At 45.2% G+C, this 24553-nt stretch overlaps 2 protein-coding genes across 5 annotated transcripts; one reads left to right on the forward strand and one right to left on the reverse strand.

Annotated features, from left to right (window-relative positions):
* Nucleotides 1-7383: 7383 nt before the first annotated feature.
* Nucleotides 7384-12802, reverse strand: LOC100135818 (salmon calcitonin-IV precursor). Of its 4 annotated transcripts, none has more exons than XM_036990282.2 (5): nucleotides 12628-12802; nucleotides 11494-11585; nucleotides 10582-10725; nucleotides 8363-8548; nucleotides 7384-8048 (listed from the first exon to the last, which is right to left on the reverse strand). In XM_036990282.2, exons 2-4 carry the CDS (start codon nucleotides 11577-11579, stop codon nucleotides 8389-8391), a joined length of 390 nt encoding a protein of 129 aa, XP_036846177.1. In that variant the 5' UTR covers nucleotides 11580-11585; nucleotides 12628-12802; the 3' UTR covers nucleotides 7384-8048; nucleotides 8363-8388.
* Nucleotides 12803-20339: 7537 nt separating this feature from the next.
* LOC149985158 (uncharacterized) lies at nucleotides 20340-21726 on the forward strand. Its single transcript, XM_090215187.1, has 3 exons — nucleotides 20340-20552; nucleotides 20917-21156; nucleotides 21259-21726. The coding sequence occupies exons 1-3, from the start codon at nucleotides 20340-20342 to the stop codon at nucleotides 21724-21726; spliced, it is 921 nt and encodes a 306-aa protein (XP_090071313.1).
* Nucleotides 21727-24553: the final 2827 nt, after the last annotated feature.

Below are 24553 nucleotides of genomic sequence, written 5' to 3' on the forward strand. Positions count from 1 at the left end.
TAAGGCCCCAGGGGCACATATTGTATGTAAGCATAGTTTCAGTGCCATTAGACTTCTAAAACATATGGATGAGTTTAATGTAGTCTTCACTGCCAAAGCCTCTCCCTGGAATGTATAATCAGTGGATTTGTGTGATAGAGGTCCGCTCCAACCTGTTCCAACTGGGAGATTTTGTATACATACTTGTGATTTTGTTATTCATTGTTTCCACTTATCTCAGATCAGGTTCACAAAGAGGCCTAAGATCTTGATGCATCATCTTAACTGGAGCGGTCTGGAACTCACTGATCCTGACCCAGCATCTTAACTGGAGCAGTCTGGAACTCACTGATCCTGACTCAGCATCTTAACTGGAGCGGTCTGGAACTCACTGATCCTGACGCAGCATCTTAACTGGAGCGGTCTGGAACTCACTGATCCTGACGCAGCATCTTAACTGGAGCGGTCTGGAACTCACTGATCCTGACGCAGCATCTTAACTGGAGCGGTCTGGAACTCACTGATCCTGATACAGCATCTTAACTGGAGCTGTCTGGAAAACACGGATCCTGATGCAGCATCTTAACTGGAGCGGTCTGGAACTCACTGATCCAGTACGTGTGTGTAGGCTGCATACTGATTCTCCACCCTTCTCTGAAGTCTACACTTGCACACTAAGATAAATTTGACAATAGTGGAAACTCCCTTTCTATTTATTTTTTATTTAACCTTCATTTAACCAGGTAGGCTAGTTGAGAACAAGTTCTCATTTACAACTGTGACCTGGCCAAGATAAAGCAAAGCAGTGGGACACAAACAACAACACAGTTACATATGGAATGAACAAGCGTACAGTCAATAATACAAGTCTATATACAATGTGTGCAAATAATGTGAGGAGGTAAGGCAATAAATAGGCCATAGTAGCGAGTAATTACAATTTAGCAAATTAACACTGGAGTGATAGATTAGCAGATGATGATGTGCAAGTAGAAATACTGGTGTGCAAAAGAGCAGAAAAGTAAATAAAAACAATATTTTATTTATTTTATTTATTTTACCTTTATTTAACCAGGTAGGCAAGTTGAGAACAAGTTCTCATTTACAATTGCGACCTGGCCAAGATAAAGCAAAGCAGTTCGACAGATACAACAACACAGAGTTACACATGGAGTAAAACAAACATACAGTCAATAATAAAGTATAAACAAGTCTATATACAATGTGAGCAAATGAGGTGAGAAGGGAGGTAAAGGCAAAAAAGGCCTTGGTGGCAAGGTAAATACAATATAGCAAGTAAAACACTGGAATGGTAGTTTTGCAATGGAAGAATGTGCAAAGTAGAAATAAAAATAATGGGGTGCAAAGGAGCAAAATAAATAAATAAATTAAATACAGTTGGGAAAGAGGTAGTTGATAGGGCTAAATTATAGGTGGGCTATGTACAGGTGCAGTAATCTGTGAGCTGCTCTGACAGTTGGTGCTTAAAGCTAGTGAGGGAGATAAGTGTTTCCAGTTTCAGAGATTTTTGTAGTTCGTTCCAGTCATTGGCAGCAGAGAACTGGAAAGAGAGGCGGCCAAAGAAAGAATTGGTTTTGGGGGTGACTAGAGAGATATACCTGCTGGAGCGTGTGCTACAGGTGGGAGATGCTATGGTGACCAGCGAGCTGAGATAAGGGGGAACTTTACCTAGCAGGGTCTTGTAGATGACATGGAGCCAGTGGGTTTGGCGACGAGTATGAAGCGAGGGCCAGCCAACGAGAGCGTACAGGTCGCAATGGTGGGTAGTATATGGGGCTTTGGTGACAAAACGGATTGCATTGCAATATGGGGATGAGGTAGGGAGATTGGGTGGGCTATTTAAAGATGGGCTATGTACAGCTGCAGAGATTGATTAGCTGCTCAGTTAGCTGATGTTTAAAGTTAGTGAGGGAAATATAAGTCTCCAGCTTCAGCGATTTTTGCAATTCATTGACAGCAGAGAACTGGAAGGAAAAGGGGCCCAAAGGAGGTGTTGGCTTTGGGGATGATCAGTGAGATATACCTGCTGGAGCGCGTGCTGTGGGTGGGTGTTGTTATCGTGACCAGTGAGCTGAGATAAGGCGGAGCTTTACCTAGCATAGACTTATAGATGACCTGGAGCCAGTGGGTGGGTCTGGTGACGAATATGTAGCGAGGGCCAGCCGACGAGAGCATACAGGTCGCAGTGGTGGGTGGTATAAGGGGCTTTGGTGACAAAACAGACGGCACTGTGATAGACTGCATCCAGTTTGCTGAGTAGAGTATTGGAAGCTATTTTGTAAATGACATCGCCGAAGTTGAGGATCGGTAGGATAGTCAGTTTTACGAGGGTATGTTTGGCGGCGTGAGTGAAGGAGGCTTTGTTGCGAAATAGGAAGCCGATTCTAGATTTAATTTTGGATTGGAGATGTTTAATATGAGTCTGGAAGGAGAGTTTACAGTCTAGCCAGACACCTAGGTATTTGTAGATGTCCACATATTCTAAGTCAGAACCGTCCAGAGTAGTGATGCTAGTCGGGCGTGCGGGTGCGGGCAGCAAACGGTTGAAAAGCATGCATTTGGTTTTACTAGCGTTTAAGAGCAGTTGGAGGCCACAGAAGGAGTGTTGTATGGCATTGAAGCTCGTTTGGAGGTTAGTTAACACAGTGTCCAAAGAAGGGCCAAATGTATACAGAATGGTGTTGTCTGCGTAGATGTGGATAAGGGAATCACCCACAGCAAGAGCGACATCGTTGATATATACAGAGAGAAGAGTCGGCCCGAGAATTGAACCCTGTGGTACCCCCATGGAGATTGCAAGAGGTCCAGACAACAGGCCCCCCGATTTGACACACTGAACTCTGTCTGAGAAGTAGTTGGTGAACCAGTTGAGGCAGTCATTTGAGAAACCAAGGCTGTTGAGTCTGCCCGTAAGAATACAGTAATTGACAGAGTTGAAAGCCCTGGCCAGGTCTATGAAGACGGCTGCACAGTACTGTCTTTTATCGATGGCGGTTATGATATCGGTTAGTACCTTGAGCGTGGCTGAGGTGCACCCGTGACCAGCTCGGAAACCGGATTGCACAGCGGAGAAGGTACGGTGGGATTCGAAATGGTCAGTGATCTGTTTATTAACTTGGCTTTCGAAGACTTTAGAAAGGCAGGGCAGGATGGATATAGGTCTATAACAGTTTGGGTCTAGAGTGTCACCCCCTTTGAATAGGAGGATGAATGCGGCAGCTTTCCAATCTTTAGGGATCTCTGACGATACAAAAGAGAGGTTGAACAGACTGGTAATAGGGGTTGCAACAATGGCGGCGGATAGTTTTAGAAAGAGAGGGTCCAGATTGTTTAGCCCAGCTGATTTGTATGGGTCCAGGGTTTGCAGCTCTTTCAGAACATCTGCTATCTGGATTTGGGTGAAGGAGAAGCTGGGGAGGCTTGGGCAAGTAGCTGCGGGGGGTGCGGAGCTGTTGGCCGGGGTTGGGGTAGCCAGGAGGAAAGCATGGCCAGCTGTAGAGAAATGCTTATTGAAATTCTCGATTATCGTGGATTTATCGGTGGTGACAGTGTTACCTAGCCTCAGTGCAGTGGGCAGCTGGGAGGAGGTGCTCTTATTCCCCATGGACTTTAGAGTGTCCCCTCATTCAATGCTTACAACAAATCCTATGTTTTTAACTCCATGATGGGGAGTGTGCAAGTGCACACTTCTGGAAAAGAGTGGAGAATTGGGACGCAAGCCTTATGCTCTGACCTATGGGTATTCTGGTAGTAACTCACAATAGAGGCCACACGCTTACTTAATTTGTGCTTCACCATACTGATGATACCATGTAATGTTGTGTGATTGTTCCCACGGGGGACCAGTATGGAGAAAACAAAGTGTGCACTCAATACTGTAAGTCGCTCTGGATAAGAGCGTCTGCTAAACTACAAAAATGTAAATAGTTCTTAATTCATATTGGTAGATCTTGCAGAATTACAGTCATCACTAGCCAGCCGGCTTCCACACGGTTACGCAACCCTGCACCTTATAGCCTGCTGCCCTATATACATAGACTTGGAATCACTGGCCACTTTAATAATGAAACACTGGTCACTTCAATAATGTTTAAATAATGTTTACATACTGGTTTACTCATCTCATATGTATATACTGTATTTAATTCTACTGTAGTTTAGTCAATGCCACTCCGATATTGCTCAATCTAATAGTTATATATTTCTTAATTCAAATCAAATTTATTTATATAGCCCTTCGTACATCAGCTGATATCTCAAAGTGCTGTACAGAAACCCAGCCTAAAATTCCATTCTTTGACTTTTAGATTTGTGTGTATTGTTGTGATTTGTTAGATACTACTGCACTATTGGAGCTAGAAACACAAGCATTTCGCTACACCCACAATAACATCTGCATAATATGTGTATGTGACCAATAAAATTTGATTTGTGACGTGTAGTCCATTTATGCAAAGGCTGTTTTATCGCCACCTGTTGGAACCTTGTTGTAAAAACAAGAGAACCCTACATCCAAAGGTGACAGGCTACAGTAGTTTAGCATCGCCCTATACCATAACACCTGTCGTGATGTAGGTTTGAAGCATGTCCCGGAAAAGAAATACAATGCATTTCGATGCTAAATTAGGAAACCAGACAAATACAGAATGATCACTTTAAATCAGGGATGGACAACTTTGATGGGGTGAGGAACACAAAAGAAATCTGAATTTATCATGGGGCCGCAGGGGCCGCAGGTCTGCTTAACCACATCCACACCCACACATGCAATCAGAGCCAGCCCTAACCTTTTGGGGGCCTCTAAAATAAAAAATCTGTTTTAGAGTTAAGTTGCTACAGTTCTACACATTTTGCCATGTACGAAGAGAACATTTTGCAACTGTATAACTAATTTCATGCAATTCTACTCATTTTGTCATTGGGCGGAGAGAGAAATTAGCAGTTTTACTAATTTCCTGCAATTCTACACATTTTCAAATGGGTGCAGAGAAATGTTTGCAGTTTCTAAGCAAATGTCTTTAAATTCTACACATTTTAACCTGACTTCTGATGATATCTGGGTGAGAGTGACTACCAAAATCAATAAGGGCCCCCCGGTCTTTAACTTACCAATTTAAAAAATGGTAGCTGACATGGGCTAATTGAGTGACTATCAGTGACTGACAAAACAAAGGAATAACTGTAGATGCCCATGGACCACCAGTTGCCCATCCCTGCTTTAAATGAATAGTTGTACTTAACAATTCCACGTGAATTAAAAAAACACAGGATGAAATCAACCACAGGATTATGTCATCATGGTAACCAAACATCAACATAGACAAACCTATAAAATACACTACCGGTCAAAAGTTTTAGAACACCTACTCATTCAAAGGCTTTTCTTTATTTGTACTATTTTCTACATTGTAGAATAAGAGTGAAGACATCAAAACTATGAAATAACACATATAGAATCATGTAGTAAACAAAAAACTGTTAAACAAATCAAATAGCCACCCTTTGCCTTGATGACAGCTTTGCATGCTTCAGTGTTCAGAGTAACAGACACATCTCAACATAAACTGTTCAGGGCCTTCATGGTCTAATTGCTGCAAAGAAACCACTACTAAAGGACACCAATAATAAGAAGAGACTTGCTTGGGCCAAGAAACACGAGCATTAGACCGATGGAAATCTGTTCAAATTTGAGATATTTGGTCCCATTCGCCGTGTATTTGTGAGACGCGGTGTGGGTGAACGGATTATCTCCGCATGTGTATTTCCCACCATTAAGCATGGAGGAGGAGGTGTGATGGTGTGGGGGTGCTTTGCTGCTGACACTGTCAGTGATTTATTTAGAATTCAAGGCACACTTAACCAGCACAGCTACCACAGCATTCTGCAGCAATACACCATCCCATCTGGTCTAGGCTTAGTGGGACTATAATTTGTTTTTTCAACAGGACAATGACCCAAAACACCTCTATTTTACCAAAAAGGAGAGTGATGGAGTGCTGCATCTGATGACCTGGCCTCCCTAATCCCCCAACCTCAACCCAATTGAGATGGTTTGGGATGAGTCAGACTGCGGAGTGAAGGAAAAGCAGCCAACAAGTGCTCAGCATATGTGGGACCTCCTTCAAGAGTGTTGGAAAAGCATTCCAGGTGAAGCTGGTTAAGAGAATGCCAAGACTGTACAAAGCTGTCATCAAGGCAAAGGGTGGCTATTTGAAGAATCTCAAATGTAAAATATATTTTGATTTGTTTGGTTACTATATGATTCCATATGTGTTATTTCATAGTTTTGATGTCTTCACTATTATTCTACAATGTAGAAAATAGTACAAATAAAGACTAACCCTTGAATGAGTAGGTGTTCTAAAACTTTTGACCGGTAGTGTATGTTCAATTTGTACCTTTAAAACAATGCCAGATCTTCAATTTTATATCCACTATTAAAAAGAATATGCTGGGCAGCACCTCCTACTGGAGAATTGATTTACAGCTACCCTTGTCTCCCATCCAGGGTATTAACAAAGCACAGCCCAAGACATGTGTGACAACTAAATAAAAAATCAGACATTGTTTTTCCATTGGAATTTGGTTGTGCTTTTAGATGGTTGAAAACATAGTTGAATTTCCAATGTGTTATCACTAACTTTTGATCAACGTCTCAACCAAATATATCCATGTTGAAATGAAGTGGTGTGCCCAGTAAGCGGTAAATGTAAAAATAGATATCATGGAAATATGGAAATGTAATAGAATCCTTATAAGCCTTCATTGACTCAGAGAAACAGCTGGTTGGAGGAGGGTTGTGCCTCTTAAGCTAAAACAATGTATCATACAATTTACACTTGAATTGTCTGACGGAGACAATGCAACACATTTTCAAAAACTGAGCAAGACCAAGTGAACACTGGCTTAAGGTTTTGCTGATTTTATTGAGCAATTCATTTCTAATTGTCTCTTATTTTATAGTTGTATTTTCTTATTCAAACTCATATGAATGTGTTCATGTTATCTTCAACCTAGTATTATTGGTTTCCATTTTTGGGATTTACTATGAAAGGTTTGTCTTTTGTATGGAAATGGATGTGTCACAGGACCATTTGCATAAGTTGTGTACAGTATGTTTAAAACAGTGTGAGTGGTTTGGACTGAACTAGTTTGGACAGATTTCTGTGCTGTCGAATTCCCAACGTGTGTCACACAGTGAGACCAATGCATTCACGAGTTCAGGAGAGTCCATGAGAGTTCAGGAGAAATCGGCATGGTCTGAAAGCTACTCATCGCACAGTACAGTAAAGGTGAAAAAAAAGATCAACAACACGAGGGTTCTCTCTTCACCTAAATACTTTGTTAAACCTTGAAGAACAACACAAGTACCCCAAACCCGAATGTATCTAAAATACATTTTAATCTTGCTGAAATTCACAATTGTTACAATATTAATCTCTTTAATATTTTTTGTCCGGTGTCATTCTCTTCATGGTCTTCTTATAATCTTGATACATACTATACAGTCATGTGATGTAAAGTGTTTTACATCAAGGCACAAGACACAGCCGTTGTGAGGGAGCCTAGGGAAGGCTGATCTTTAATGTCGATCCCTGCAGGGCACAGCACAGCAAACAGGTGCCGGTGGGGACAGGGAGGGATGAGTGACGGGGAGAATGGTTCACATGGTACAAATGTGCTCTATAGACAGAATAAATCATAATAAATAAGCACTGGTGCTTTTTTCCAATTCATTTTAAATGAATTTCATGTAATAAAAAAAAAAAGGAATCTGGAAATTTTCTTTGGGATTTGGGGATTCAGCTGTCAATGTACATAATGGAGGTTGCTGTCATTCTCCCCCTTTTTTTCTCTGGTTTGCCAAAAGCTAAATTAAAGTTTCATAACATTATGGTATTGAGAGGAGGAGTCCTAATATCGGAAGGGGTTTATTTCTGTAGATGTGGTGGAGTGGATGAAGGGGCCAGTGTGTTTTTTCTCTTTGTTTGTTTTGTTGTTTTCCCCCAGATATGTTCTGATGTCATCGCGTTCAGAAGGATCAACCTCTGAAAGGGAAGGGAGAGAGGAAGAGAGAACGGACAAGTCAACAACTTAGAGCCCAGCGCCTTCTGTCTGTCACACATCGTACACCTCTGAACAAAAAATAAGACCCAGCAATTATTTTTCATTAACACAGGAAATCAATTCTCAATGTATAATCTTTTTTTTTTTTTTAAATGCTATCTTAATTTAGTCAAGTAAACTATTTGCCTATGGTGAGGTCAGGCATTTAACGAATTAAAAAACTACAGAATTTAAATAAGAGATAGTTGAAAGAACAGAGACAGAAAGGACAAAGACGAGGAGGAGTATTATTCACCGTATCCCTAAAGGTTGTCGGAATGTTCACATCTGGGTGTTTCTCCTCCGCCGGCCGAAAGCCTTGGAGCCCACATTGGTGGGGACAAAGTTACTGTTGCCCATGCCCCCCGACCGGCTCAGGAAGTCTGCCAAGCGATGAGTCACGCAGGTGGCCGTGTTGCAGGCTCGCTTCTGTGCTGTAACGCTGCTTCAGGAATGGAGACAGGGTTAACAGTACCTCATACACATACAGTACACAGACGCACAAAAGCATTTGTGTTCGCACTCATGCCAGACACTTACAAATGTACACATACTCAAGCACATGCACAAACACACACCCTATCAAACACACACACTATTTCCTTATCTAATCAAGCAATACGGTTCAATGTAATTAAAACATCTGCTTTACGACACCTCCATTAAAATGAAAGTGTCATTGTCATTAACAGGAGTAGAACAATTACAACTAAACACATAGAAGTAGACCGTGGATTAATATAGTCTCTGAAAATGTTAGATCATTAGAATGGTTCAGTCGATCATAATTCTTACCTTGAGACTTGGTGAAGGTTCTAGAGATAGTTCAAGGGTAATGGAAATGCTATAATAACTATGATTTACTCTATCCTGCAATGAAAAAATATGAAATGCCGCTGTTGGAAGAGCCAAAGCTAGGTCCATAAAACAAATTGTTTAATTACTAATATTCTATTCCTTAAGAATAAAAAGTAAAAGCCTTCCTGGTAGAAAAATAGGTTTATTGAACAAGAAACATGGTGAGGCATGAAGAAACTATTTATTATGGTTGAATATTACTTAGGTTATCTCTTAGGAATTTGGGTTATCAGGAATTTTAAATGTAATCAAATTATATGAATATACACACTGAAAGAAAATCGATATATGTTGATTCATTCTTTTGAATAATTGCAATTTAGAAGAGTTGATTGTCTGAACAGATACAAGATGTCATTCTTTGCCGAAAACGGAAAGGAATTGTCAAAATAATACAAAAATGAAGAAGTGGGGGTTGCAATGGGAGATTCGCTCTTAGGTCAATCAAGCAGGAAAAATCCACATGCAACTGAGACTTGTCAAACAAAAACCAGGAGGACGTTATAATGAAAAGAGAGGGAATAGGAGGAGGGCGGAGGGTTAGATGCTGTCAAATGTCTTCCCGTAGCTTGCATAGCGTTCGCTCTCGGGCGCGCTGCGTTTCTTGCCAGGCGTGCCCGCGCCCACGTCCGTGCGGGGAAACGTTTGTAATTTGTGCAGGTCCTGGGACAGTTTGCCCAGCACGCAGGTGCTGAGGTTAGAGCAGCGCTTGGTAATGGGCCTTTCCATGCTGTCAGAGGGGAGAGATAAACATGCAGAAAACAGGCTCATAGTAGCAGGACACATGCAGATTTCTCTCTCTCCCGCACACACACTCTCACTGTCGCTCTCTCTATCGCTCTCTCGCTCATGTTAGTACTGTATCACCCCCTTTCCTTCATGCATTTCCCCTACAAAATGCATTGTCAGACATGCTGTCATAGGCAAGAAATGAACATTTCCAAAACATCATGCTTCCCTTCCAATCACTTGAAGAACTTTGACATATCAAACCCCCATGCCCCAACTCCATTGACGTCGTCACACCCACCCTCTCATATCAACCCAAGCAGAACAGAACGGGTATAGCTTCCCGCTGTCATGCGACTCTTTCTGCCTCAACTTACTGAGAGCATGCAGTTATCCATCAAGGTTAAGCATTCCCCAGCTAATATAATATCTTCAGCAGGCAAACAGGCTGTTAACGTTCGTCCATTCAAATAAATGAATAAATCAAACTCATCCATGCGGGAGGGTTACGATAGAGGTATTGTTGGGGGGGATTGGGTTGGATATCCCTCCTTAAAATGGAGAGAACCAATTTCTCTGAGCACATACCTCTCTGTATGGCTTACAATAAACTCCAGCAGGACACACTGCTAAGGTGGCTAAAAGACATATCTCCAGACAGGTAGCAAAATTGTGGTTACAATTGTGCGAGTTCATTCTTAGCTTAAAACGTTTGGTCAATGGACCGTTGACGCACTTCCACTCCGTGTGAAAGTAGCTCTTACCGTAAAATACTGACCATCACGTTTAATTCATCATCAATCCCTTAATTGGTAGTAGCCCTGAGCTGGGAGGCAAACTCGGATATTGTTAAGAATGCAGAAAGGAAGAAGAAGCAGTTGTCTGTACCTATTGCCTTCGTTGCCTTCATTCTCTTGCTGCTCCAGCTCTTCGGCTGTCATCTGCACAAACTCCTTGACTATGGCGTTGAGTAACCTTCTTGCCTCGTAGTCCGTAAGGGTGACTCGGTCTGTCATGGACTCTATGCCCGGTCTAGAGGAGGAAGGAAGAGGGTGGGTGAAGCACAGAGATCCGCATAAAAACAAACTAAAGTTATCACCCGCAGTAAAAAATAAAATAATAACATGCACGGAGCGTCACTAAGTCTAAAAGGTATGACGTGGGACTGGAAGGGACCCTAGCCAACATTGAAAACATTAAAAGGGCCGACTAGTGACCAAATTCAGATTTATGACAAAATCAATGGCTTCATGAGAACGGGGAGTGGCTTGGATGTTTTTATATATCAAATGTATCTCTTTTAAATTAGATTACTTGTTTTTTTTTTATTGTGTTTTTTTTTTTATATTTACAGCCCTTTTACACTTAACTGGAGTGCCCGTCTGTGATATTGGATTAAGGAACATGAATTCATGTATTTGTAACAGTAGACTAAATTACACAAAAAAATTGTAGTCTAAATTCACAGAAGAAAATCTATGTATTATATTCCTTTTGTCACAGAAAAAAAATATGAATTTCCCCCAAAATGTCACTCAAAATGTTCATTATTAAATAATAAATGTATATTTGATAGTGCTTCCAATCCATATTCTCATGTCATATTAAACAAGTGTGTTGTGTGTGTGCGTGTGTGTGTGTGTGTGTGTGTGTGTGTGTGTGTGTGTGTGTGTGTGTGTGTGTGTGTGTGTGTGTGTGTGTGTGTGTGTGTGTGTGTGTGTGCGTGAGTGTGTGTGTGCGCGCTCATTGAGTGTAATTTCGTAATTTCCGTCTGTCTGTCAGCAAGTCTGTCTGTCTCACCTGGATGGGGCTGCTTGTGAGCTGTACATCTGGCAAATGACCAGGGCATAAGCAACAAGGAAAGCAGAAATCTTCAACATAACCATGGTTCCCTACAGCAAAGAGACAGTCCCATGAGCTCCACAGACTTGATACAATTACATTAACATCTATATTTAACAAGAGAGAAGCAGGTCGCCATCACAATAACGATCAGTGTACATTTACCAGAATGAGATTAAGCATTGTACGGCTAATGTAACACAAATAGTTTTTAAAGGATTCCTTCGTTAAATGTGAAGTGAGCTACTACATTGATGGCTCTTTCTAACTCTGTATTGAGATGGCAGATGCCACTCTACCGTGCTAGTTCAGCTCAGTACCACTGATCTCTCAAGCTACACATCCATCCTTCTATCGCTCCATGACACCCTCCATCCAAACAGCCAAAAGGAAACTTGATAGTCCTGCACTCTTCTCCATGGAGCGAACTATCCCTCTGTCTCGCCATGCCCAGTACAGGACAGGACATTCTCTGAGTTGTGCCTTGGCATGTCCAGGCATGAACGGGGTCCAAGCCTGTTGCTCAGTGCGAACTGAGGGGACGTAGCATTAGCTAGCCGCTGTGAGGGGAGAGTGGCTCCATCCAGCGTGCCAACTCCCGGGGGGGGGGGGGTGACCAGTGCATTAGTGTAATGAGCTGCTACCACTCTCTCACACACAGGCATTCCATCTCACCTCTCAGAGAGCCTCCAGCCTCCACTCACCCATCCCTCTCTCTCTCGCTCTGTTTCTAGCTTACTCACAGTTTCTTTCTGTCTTTTTTCTCTCTCTACCTCACTATTTGGTCTTTCACTCGCGCTTACGCACATTTTCTCTATATCTTTCTCGCTCTCTCCATCTTTCTTTCCCTCTTTTCTGTTCTGCCTCCACCACAGAGCAGACTGGACCCTCACTGAGGGAGAGTTGTGACCCCTACGGCCACACTTCAATCCCATTAACGTCACCATCACATCACACTGCACCAAAACTCAGGTCAACACTCTCCATGTCTGACGAGTTACAATGGAGCACTAAGACACAACCTATTAAGTCAACCTTCCATCCAAAACCAGTCCGTCCACCATGTGAATCTGGTTTAAAATATCCACTTACCTTTCGTGTTAATCAACGGGCAAAAAAAAATATATAGCTTTATATGAAACGCCTAAGTTGACTTCTCTCAACTTGAAGACCAACTCTTGGTTGTGTTGCATGCAGTGCCGATGCACAAGCCTATATATCCACCACTTAGATATGTGCATTGACTGTGTAGGTGTTTAATTATCTCCTGTCGGCCAATCCCGTCGATGAGATGCACCCGCGAGCCAATGGGACGATGGCCCTTACTTCTGGCACACTAATAAGGGATATGGCTTTGCAATGACGTCATTCTTTTGTCACTAAGTGCTCCATTCACAAAATCCACTGTCATTTGGACCATTTGATATCCACATTTGCATTGAGGTCATTCATTAAACCGGAGCTAATCTAATGAATGGCCACAGAAACCATCCCCAGCAATAAATATTTTATAGGATTCCAAAAATGTTACATGCATGCTATTTTTCAAATGCCAAATCGATAAGCCCACAGCAAAGTACTTGTAGGCAGGGCCATCTACTGGGAACGACGGTATACTGCAGTCCCATCCACTCCTGGGTTGGTGCTACTCGCCAGTCAATTCTGCCGTCTCAGGCTGAAACTCAAGTTGTTCTACTCAACTAAGTTCACAATGATATGAGTGGTTCGAACAAAAGAGGATTTATTTCCCATCACGAATACAAATCACTGCAACGGCTTCAACTCCTCAGAATGATAGGATTTTACGTCATGAGAACCAAGATTTTAGATTTGAATCATCTGATAATTGGTTTTAATGTCAACTCAGTTGAGTGTATGAACACGAGTCTTTCTAAATGATCCACAGTAACACTTTAAATGAAGGTACCCTTATGAAGGGTTTATAGAGGGTTCCTATATTCTTTATTAAGGTAACATGTTATACCCCTCAGGCCAAAAGACAACAGTGGTATGAATTATGATAACATGGCTAATGCTTTATGATTATTATCTCTGCCCCAGTCCCTCTTGAATGTGGATAAATCCCTGATTATCCCTCTACAGTGGACAAATGAAGTGGACAACGGGGAATCAATGCAGACTCAGTGATGACAACGAGAGTTGTTTACCAACAGCAATTACAAAACTGTTCGTCAGTTGGCGTCATCTAATTCCCCTTCCTTTTCATTAGTGGGCAAAGCATCATCAAGTGTGTATGCGTGCGTGCATATGAGCGTGTGTGGGTACACTGAGTATAGAAAACATTAAGGACACCTGCTCTTTCCGTGAGATAGACTGACCAGGTAAATCCAGGTAAAATCTATGAATCCTTATTGATGTCACTTGTTAAATCCACTTCAATCTGTGTAGATGAAAGGTAGGAGACAGGTTAAATAAGGATTTTAAGGCTTGAGACAATTGAGACATGGATTGTGTATGTGTGCCATTCAGAGGGTGAATGGGCTAGACAAAATATTTAAGTGCCTTTGAACGGGGTATGGTAGTAGGTGCCAGGCGCACCAGTTTGTGTCAAGACCTGCAATGCTGCTGGGGTTCACGCTTAAAAGTTTCCCGTTTGTATCAAGAATGGTCCACCACCAAAAGGACATCTAGCCAACTTTACACAACTGTGGGAAGCATTGGAGTCAACATGGGCCAGCATCCCTGTGGAACACTTTCGACACCTTGTAGAGTCCATGCCCCAACAAATTGAGGCTGTTCTGAGGGCAAAAAGGGGGAGGGGGGTGCAACTACATATTAGGAAGGTGTTCCTAATGTTTGGTATACACAATGTGTGTGTGTGTGTGTGTGTGTGTGTGTGTGTGTGTGTGTGTGTGTGTGTGTGTGAGAGAGAGAGAGAGAAAGGGGGAGGGGGGTGCAACTACATATTAGGAAGGCGTTCCTAATGTTTGGTATACACAATGTGTGTGTGTGTGTGTGTGTGTGTGTGTGTGTGTGTGTGAGAGAGAGAGAGAGAGAGAGAGAGAGTGAGCGTGTGTAAGAGGAGGAGAGTGGGGGGGGGCATTTCCCTGCATGCGTCGCAGAGGAACCCCATTAGACAGGATGAACCTTTTAGTGCTATTGAAGAGTGAGCCGGGCCGATGTCACAGGCACTAAATCACTGCAAAACGGACCGTCCAGGGGTCCCAGCCCCTACTGCTGATGGAAGAGAGAGGGTGTGTGTGTGTGTTTGAGTGTGCGTGTGTGCGTGTGTGCGTGTGTGCGTGTGTGTGTGTGTGTGTGTGTGTGTGTGTGTGTGTGTGTGTGTGTGTGTGTGTGTGCTTATGTGCTTGTGTGCGTGCGTGCGTGAGAGAGAATGAGTATTCCTGCATCTATGTCAGTGTGCAGCACGAGCAGCCATGGGAATCATGAGTCCACAATGTTCTCTCTTGAAAAACAACCTTTTGAGTTTGGAGTTGACACAGTAACCTTTCAGGACTGGCCTCTTCCAGCTTGGTTCAGTTCACCCATCCTAGTGGAACTTACTACAGAACAAATTGAATGATTTCCCCATTTCGAGGAGAGGGAGCCTTTCAGATTTGTCCTGGATCGCTATGTGTTTGTATTTCATGTGGTTTTCATGACAACACCCAAGGTTTATGATACTGTAAGAAGTGATGATTTTGAAGTCAAAGTCGTAATGTAGCCTTTTCCTGCAGTCAAATGACCTAGTGGCCTCATGGGTGGAATGTTATTAATATTTTCATCGTTTCATAATTAATCAACATTAATCAATGGTTAATACAGTGGCAAGAAAAAGTATGTGAATCCTTTGGAAATACCTGGATTTCTGCATAAATTGGTCATACAATTTGATCTGATCTTCATCTAGGTCACATCAATAGACAAACACAGTTTGCTTAAACTAATAACATGCAAACAATTATACGTTTTCCTGTCTTTATGGAACACACTGCGTAAACATTCACAGTGCAGGGTGGGGAAAGTATGTGAACCCTTGGATTTAATAACTGGTTGACCCTCCTTTGGCAGCAATAACCTCAACCAAATTGTTTCTGTAGTTGCGGATCAGACCTGCACAACGGTCATGAGGAATTTTGGAACATTCCTCTTTACAAAACTGTTTCAGTTCAGGAATATTCTTGGGATGTCTGGTGTGAACTGCTCTCGAGGTCATGCCACAGCATCTCAATCAGGTTGAGGTCAGGACTGACTGGGCCACTCCAGAAGCCGTATTTTCTTCTGTTGAAGCCAATCTGTTGTTGATTTACTTCTGTGTTTTGGGTCGTTGTCCTGCTGCATCACCCAACTTTTGTTGAGCTTCAATTGCAAAATGTCTTGATAAATTTGGGAATTCATTTTTCCCCAAACAATGATGCTTCCTCCACCATACTTTACAGTTGGGATGAGGTTTTGATGTTGGTGCGCGGTGCCTTTTTCTCTCCACACATAGTGTTGTGTGTTCCTTCCAAACAACTCAACTGTGGTTTCACCTGTCCACCAATTTGGTGAGCGTTTTTAATAGGGCAAGGCAGCTCCCTCCAACATCTCCAATCTCGTCTCATTGATTGGACTCCAGGTTAGCTGACTCCTGACTCCAATTCACTTTTGGAGAAGTCAATAGCCTAGGAGTTCACATACTTTTCCCAACATACACTGTGAATGTTCAAATGATGTATTCAATATAGACAAGAAAAATACAATCATTTGTGTGTTATTAGTTTATTAAGCACACTATGTTTGTCTATTGTTGTGACTTAGATCAAGATCAAACCAAATTTGATGACCAATTTATGCAGAAATCCAGGTAACGCCAAAGGGTTCACATACTTCTTCTTGCCACTGTATTTCATTCTTCCGTGCTGTATATAAAGTGTAATATTGTGATGAATACAATATTGAATGCATTTCAACTCTATATCTGACATGGTACAGGTTACTTATTTTTAAGCCCATAACCATGTGTATGAGGTGTATACTTTGCTTCAAAGTAGATTTGTTTAAGATGACCAAGAAACACCGTGTGACCCTGATTTAGCCCACTGCAGTAAAAGGTTAAAAAACAATTATGAGTGTCTAATTTCATACAGGAAAGTAACATTGGGGAAAATAAACTGTAATTATGTAACGATTCTCTTGTGGTGAAGGAGAGGCGGACCAAAACGCAGTGTGGTGGTTATTCATTGTACTTTAATGAAGACGCTATACATGAATAAACTAACGAAAACAATAAACGTGAGAACTCAAAACAGCCCTATCTGGTGCAAACACAAAGACAGGAACAATCACCCACAAACACACAGTGAAACTCAGGCTACCTAAGTATGATTCTCAATCAGAGACAACTAATGACACCTGCCACTGATTGAGAACCATACTAGGCCGAAACATAGAAATACCCCAAATCATAGAAAAACAAACATAGACTACCCACCCAACTCACGCCCTGACCATACTAAATAAATACAAAACAAAGGAAATAAAGGTCAGAACGTGACAGTACCCCTCCCCCCCCAAAGGTGCGGAATCCGGCCGCAAAACCTTAACCTATAGGGGAGGGTCTGGGTGGGCGTCTTTCCGCGGTGGCGGCTCTGGTGCTGGACGTGGCCCCCACTTCACCATTGTCTTAGTCCGCTTTATTGTCTGCTTCCGTGGCCTCCTAACCACGGCGACCATTCTCAATGGACAGAGGGGCAGCTCGGGACAGAGGGGCGGCAGCTCGGGACAGGGGCGGCAGCTCGGGACAGGGGCGGCAGCTCGGGACAGGGGCGGCAGCTCGGGACAGAGGGGCGGCAGCTCGGGACAGAGGGGCGGCAGCTCGGGACAGAGGGGCGGCAGCTCGGGACAGAGGGGCGGCTGCTCGGGACAGAGGGGCTCTGGCACCTCTGGGCTGAGGGGCGCTGGCGCCTCTGGGCTGAGGGGCTCTGGCGCCTCTGGGCTGAGGGGCTCTGGCGCCTCTGGGCTGAGGGGCTCTGGCGGCACTGACGGCCCCTGGCTGACTGGCGGCACTGGCGGCCCCTGGCTGACTGGCGGCACTGGCGGCGCTGGGCAGACGGGCGGCACTGGCGGCGCTGGGCAGATGGGCGCCACTGGCGGCGCTGGGCAGACGGGTGGCTCAGGCGGCGCTGGGCAGACGGGAGGCTCAGGCGGCGCTGGGCAGACGGGAGGCTCAGGCGGCGCTGGGCAGACGGGAGGCTCAGGCGGCGCTGGGCAAACGGGAAGCGCCGGCAACGCTGGAGAGGAAGGCTCTGGCAGCGCTGGACTAAGGAGCTCTGGCGCCTCTGGAATGAGGGGCTCTTGCGCCTCTGGACTGAGGGGCGGGAGCTCTGGCAGCGCTGAACAGGCGGGAGACTCCGGCTGCGCTGGAGAGGAGGAAGGCTCTAGCAGCGCCGGACAGGCGGGATGCACTGTAGGCCTGATGCGTGGTGCTGGCACTGGTGGTACTGGGCCGAGGACATGCACAGGAAGCCTGGTGCGGGGAGCTGCCACCGGAGGGCTGGTGTGTGGAGGTGACACTGGATGGACCGGACCGTGAAGGCGTACTGGAGATCTTGAGAGCAGGGCTGGCACCAACCGCCCTGGCTGGATCTCCACCCTAGCCCGGCAGATGTGGGGAGCTGGGATGTAGCGCACCGGGCTAAGCACGCGTACTGGGGACACCGTGCGAACCACCGCATAACACGGTGCCTGACCAGCACCATGCCCGCCACGGTTAGCACTGCTAGGAGCACTGTAGTGCTGAGATGGCACAGGACGTGCAAGGCTAGGGAGATGCACAGGAGGCCTGGTGCGTGAGGCTGGCACAGTCTTCACCAGACCCCTAGCACTCAGGATGAGTATGGAGAGCTGACCCCGGTGCCATTAAATCCCTGACACGCTCTGTCGGGCGAATGTCTTGCCTCATGCACCAAACCAGCAACTCCCTCATATCTCTCTCCTCCAATTTCCCCATTAACTCACAGTCTCTGCTTCGCTCACCTCCAACACCAGCTCTGGTTCTGAGCTCCTCCTTGGCTCCTCACGATAAACGGGGGGAGTTGGCTCAGGTCTGACTCCTGACTCTGCCACGCTCCCCCTGTGCCTCCCCCCAAGACATTTTTGGGGCTGACTCTCGGGCTTCCGTCCGCGCCGCCGTGCTTGCTTCGCCAACCTCATTCTCCTGTAACCTTCCGCGCACTGTTCCATCGAATCCCAGGCGGGCTCCGGCACTCTCCCTGGGTCGACCGCCCACCTGTCTATCTCCTCCCAAGTTGTGTAGTCCAGATTCTGCTCCCATGTCCCGAAATCCTGACCTCGCTGTTGCTGTTCCTGCTGCTGCTGCCTCTGTTCCTTCTCCTGCTGCTGCTTTTGCTGTTGCCCGTTACCACGCCGCTTGGTCCTGTTGTGGTGGGTGATTCTGTAACGATTCTCTTGTGGTGAAGGAGAGGCGGACCAAAACGCAGCGTGGTGGTTATTCATTGTACTTTAATGAAGACGCTATACATGAATAAACTAACGAAAACAATAAACGTGAGAACTCAAAACAGCCCTATCTGGTGCAAACACAAAGACAGGAACAATCACCCACAAACACACAGTGAAACTCAGGCTACCTAAGTATGATTCTCAATCAGAGACAACTAATGACACCTGCCTCTGATTGAGAACCATACTAGGCCGAAACATAGAAATACCCCAAAACATAGAAAAACAAACATAGACTACCCACCCAACTCACGCCCTGACCATACTAAATAAATACAAAACAAAGGAAATAAAGGTCAGAACGTGACAAATTACATGTATTTAACTACTGGAATCCCATTAATAAAATGACATGACCGGGGAAAAACTGGCCTCTGACAAGTAAATTGTCTAAAATAATGTGAAATACAACTTGCAGAAAGGCACACTGGGTAATATGTTAATGAGACAAATGTATTTAAGCCAACACAGTATTTTATGTTGCGGGTCCCATCATCAAACTTAACCACACAAGAGAGCTAACTAAGCTGTTTGTGTTGCAAAGGCAAACTTCCGTTTACTCAAGATTGTTTTTCAAATTCAACTCAAATTGAGCAAAAATAATTTGCTTAATTCCACGTGAGCTCAACAATTTCCCAATTTGAAGTCCAGCCAACTTGGATATTTGAGCTACATGGACTTTTAATATGTTGCATTTTTTTGTGTACATATTATACTGTGTACTAATCATACTACATACTATTTAGAACATACAGTTTAGTAAAAATGTATGCAGTAAGCAACAAATATCAACATTCTAGTTTCTTTATTTCTAGGTTGGCTTGGTATGGTTCCCAATCAGAGGCAGTTGTCTATCGTTGTCTCTGATTGGGGATCATATTTAGGCAGCCTTTTCCCACCTGTTGGTTGTGGGATCTTGTTTTTGTATTGTTGCCATTGAGCACGACAAAGCTGCACATTCATTTCTTTGCTATTTATTGTTTTTGTGGCGGTTCTCATTAAAGATGATGAACCCAAACCACGCTGCATTTTCGTCCGATTCTTCCATCAACGTTGGTGACAGAAGATCCCACCACCCACGGACCAAGCAGCGTGCCCAGGAGGAGCAGGGATCCTGGGCCTGGGAGGAAAGCTAGGAGTGGAGGACATCTTGGACTTGGGACGAAATAATGGCAGGTGACAAAAGCCTGCCATGGAAGCAGGCGGAAGCAGCGAAGGAGGGACAGTGACGACACCGGGGTTCGCATCCACGACGTAGGTCCAAGAAGCAGCTTCCCCAATTTTCTGGGGGGTGGGGGTACACGGGGTGGTCGGCGACGCTGAGGGGTGAGTTAGAGACCATGGAGGAAGCGTTGGATAGATTGAGAGAGAGTGAACAAAGCGGTGAGATAGAGACCTTCGAGGAGTGGTTGGCGAAATGTGAAGAGAGTGAAGCAGAAGAGCTGTTGGTTTGGCTGGGGAGGCAAGACATTCGCACTGAGGAGCGTGTTAGCCGTCCGATGCCACCTGTGTCAGCTCCCCGTATTCGTCCTGAGGAGCGTGTCATCTATCCGGTACCTTCTGTGCCGGCTCCACACACCAGGTCTCCAGTGTGCCTCCACAGCCAGAATACGTCCTGTGCCAGCTCTCCGCACTCGCTTTTAGGTGCGTGTCATCGTTTCGGGACAATGTGTGCCGGTTCTACGCACTGTGTCTCCAGTGTGCCTCCACAGCACAGTGCATCCTGTGCCAGCTCCCCGCACTTGCCGTGCGAAGGTTGTCATCTGTCCAGGACACGTTGTGCCAGCTCTACGCTCCAGACCTCCAGTGCGCCTCCACGGCCCAGGACGTCCTGTGTCGGTTCTATGCACCGTGTCTCCAGTGCGCCTCCACAGCCCAGTGCGTCCTGTGCCAGCTCCCCGCACTTGCCGTGCGAAGGTTGTCATCTGTACAGAACACATTGTGCCAGCTCTACGCTCCAGACCTCCAGTGCATCTCCCCAGCCTGGTACGCCCTGTGCCAGCTCCACGCACCAGGCCTCCAGCGATGGTCTGCAGTCCAGAGCCTCCAGCGACCCTCTGCAGTCCGGAGCCTTCAACGATGGTTCCCAGTCCGGGGCCTCCAGCGACGGTTCCCAGTCCGGGGCCTCCAGCGATGATCCATGGCCCGGAACCTCCAGTGATGAGCCATGGCCCGGAGCCTCCAGTGATGATCCATGGCCCAGAGCCTTCAGTGACGATCCATGGCCCGGAGCCTCCAGTGATGAACCATGGTCCAGAGCCTCCAGTGAGGGTTCCCAGTCCAGAGCCTCCTGCGAGGGTTCCCAGTCCAGAGTCTCCTGCGAGGGTTCCTAGTCCGGAGCCTTCTGCGAGGGTTCCCAGTCTGGAGCCTCCAGTGAGGGTTCCTAGTCCAGAGCCTCCTGCAAGGGTTCCCAGTCCAGAGCCTCCTGCGAGGGTTCCCAGTCCAGAGCCTTCAGCGAGGGTTTCCGGTCCGGTTACTCCGGCGATGATCTACGGGCCGGAGCTTCCGTCGACAATCCATGGCCTGGTTCCTCCGGCAACGATCTACGTCCCCGGCAATGATCCACGGTCTGTTCCTCTGGCAGCGATCCATGGTCCGGAGCTTCAGGCGACGATCCCCGCACCAGAGTCGCCACCGAAGCAGGCAGATCCACGAGCGGAGCGGGGTCTACGTCCCGCACCGGAGCCGCCACCGAGGCTAGATACCCACCCGGACCCTCCACTATAGAGTCAGGTTTTGCGGTCGGGGTCTACGCCTTTGGGAGGAGGGGGGTTGCTGCACGTTTGTTTCTTTGCTCTTTATTGTTTTTGTGGCGGTTCTCATAATAAAAGATGATGAACCCAAACCACGCTGCATTTTGGTCTGATTCTTCCAACAACGTTCGTGACATGTATGGGTTCACACCATTCGTTCTTTTTGGTACAGCCCATCCCCTTATCTGATTGTCCGCTGTTTGTCAAACACACGTGGATCTGTAAACACTGTTCTCTTCCTCAGTAGCATGCAGCGAATTTGTACTAGATGAAAAGCCGAAATGTGTATGACATCCTGGCATTCAGGATGTCATACAACAATTTAAAAATGTAACCCTACTAGAACACATTCTATTTTTGCATACCCAAACAGCCTACTATTTAGGATGCAAATGTGGGTCTCCGGACACATCCATACATTTAGACTGCTAAAGGAAACATTTTCTTCAGGACATTTCTAGTTAATTCATTAGTTTAAAAAGTTTTACTGTTGTTCTTTGCAAGGGATTATCAGAAGTACAGTAAGTACTATATAACATTAAGATGACGCCAGCAAAATATTTAACCTTTTAAAGACAGAAAAAGATTTATGAGGATATAGACACCTTTGAACGTTACAAAGTACACCAAGATGGATGACAAATATCAAATCTGATGTACAGAGACCGTAAATCCTGATATCAGAGATACATGCTTATCGTGAAAGGGCCAAAGTGGGGTGATATGATCTATGGACCTATCGGTGTCTCCATTCACTGCTAGGTGCTCCGAGGTTCGGGGCAAGTACCCTGCCCAGATAAATCACTTCCTCAAGAGAAAGGAAAATGCAACAGCACTTAAGTCATTAGCCGACTCCAACCTTCTGTAATGGCTCTCAATCTCCGAATCTAATCAGTGCTGTACACCACCACCAGCAAGGATGCTCTCCCTTGATTAAATAAAAGTTCAAGTGTGTGACCAAGCTAAGGGAACATTTGGGAACATTTGAGGGAACATTTGAACACCTGGAGACACACATGCACACACAAACACACCTACAACATAAATATATTAATCCATTATGCTAGCGGGACAGGAGGCTCAAACAAATACCAAGCTCACATTTGTGGACAGGTCATTACTTAAAGGCCCATGGGAAGTGCCACTTGACTTGTAAGAGCAGCCAAGCACTTGCTGGCATTGCTGTTGTTCATCCTGGGAACATTACACTGGGTGAAACTGGTCAATATCAGGGGATATATTTATCTACAGTGCCTTCGGAAAGTATTCAGACCTCTTGACATTTTCCACATGTTGTTACGTTACAGCCTTATTCTAAAATGGATTAAATACATGTTTTTCCTCAGCAATCTACACGCAATACCTTATAATGACAAAAATAAAATAGTTTTTTTTGCAAATTTATATAAAACAAAAAAATTAAATACCTTATTTATGTAAGAATTTAGACCCTTTGCTATGAGATTCGAAATTGAGCTTAGCTGCATCCTGTTTCCATTGATCATCCTTGAGATGTTTCCACAACTTGATTGGTAAATTCAATTGATTGGACATGATTTGGAAAGGCACACACCTGTCTATATAAAGGTCCCACAGATGACAGTGCATGTCAGAGACAAAAAACAAGCCATGAGGTCAAATGAATTGTCAGTAGAGCTCCAAGACACGATTGTGTTGAGGCACAGATCTGGAGATGGCCACCAAATCATTTATGCAGCATTGAAGGTCCCCAAGAACACAGTGGCCTCCATCAATCAATGGAAGAAGTTTGGAACTACCAAGACTCTTCTTAGAGCTGGCCGCCCGGCCAAACTGAGCAATCGGAGAAGGGCCTTGGTCAGGGAGGTGACTAAGAATCCGATGATCACTCTGACAGAGCTCTAGTGTTCCTCTGTGGTGATGGGAGAACCATCCAGAAGGACAACCATCTCTGCAGCACTCAGCAATCAGGCCTTTATGGTAGAGTGGCCAGATGGAAGCCACTCCTCATTAAAAGGCACATGACAGTCCGCTTGGAGTTTGCCAAAAGGCGCCTAAAGACTCTCAGAGCATAAGAGCATAAGCATCTCTGGTCTGATGAAACCAAGATTGAACTCTTTGGCCTGAATGGCGAGCATCACGTCTGGAGGAAACCTGGCACCATCATTATGGTGAAGAGGATCTGTGGGGACGTTTTTCAGCGGCAGGGACTGGGCGACTAGTCAGGATGAAGGCCAAGATGAACAGAGCAAAGAACAGAAAGATCCTTGATGAAAACCTGCTCCAGAGCGCTCAGGACCTCAGACTGAGATGAAGGTTCACCTTCTAACAGGACAACGACCCTAAGCACACAGCCAAGACAACGCAGGAGTGGTTCGGGAAAAGTCTCTGCATGTCCTTGAGTGGCCCAGCCAGAGCCCGGACTTGAACATCTCTGGAGAGACCTGAAAATAGCTGTGCAGCAACACTGCTCATCCAAGCAGACACCGATTTAGAGGATCTGCAGAGAAGAATGGGAGAAACTCAATGGCTGTGGGCCTCAGAGGATTACATCCAAGAGGCGCTCCAAGGTTTCATCCGCATATCCACATCTCCTGCGTCGGCTGGTTTCTTCTCCATGGCCAAGAAGGATGGAGGATTACTTCCATGCATTGATTACAGAGAACTCAGTGAAATCACCACAAAGTATCAGTACCCTCTCCCGTTGGTGCCGGCAGCCAACGAACCGCTCTGCGGGGCCCGGTTATTTACCAAACTGGACCTGCGAAGTGGTCACAATCTCATTCAAATCTGGGAGGGGGATGAGTGGAAGACTGAGTTTA

The sequence above is a fragment of the Oncorhynchus mykiss genome, chromosome 2 (assembly GCF_057628025.1).
Source record: "Oncorhynchus mykiss isolate SJ-2025 chromosome 2, ASM5762802v1, whole genome shotgun sequence".
Taxonomy (NCBI): Eukaryota; Metazoa; Chordata; class Actinopteri; order Salmoniformes; family Salmonidae; genus Oncorhynchus; species Oncorhynchus mykiss.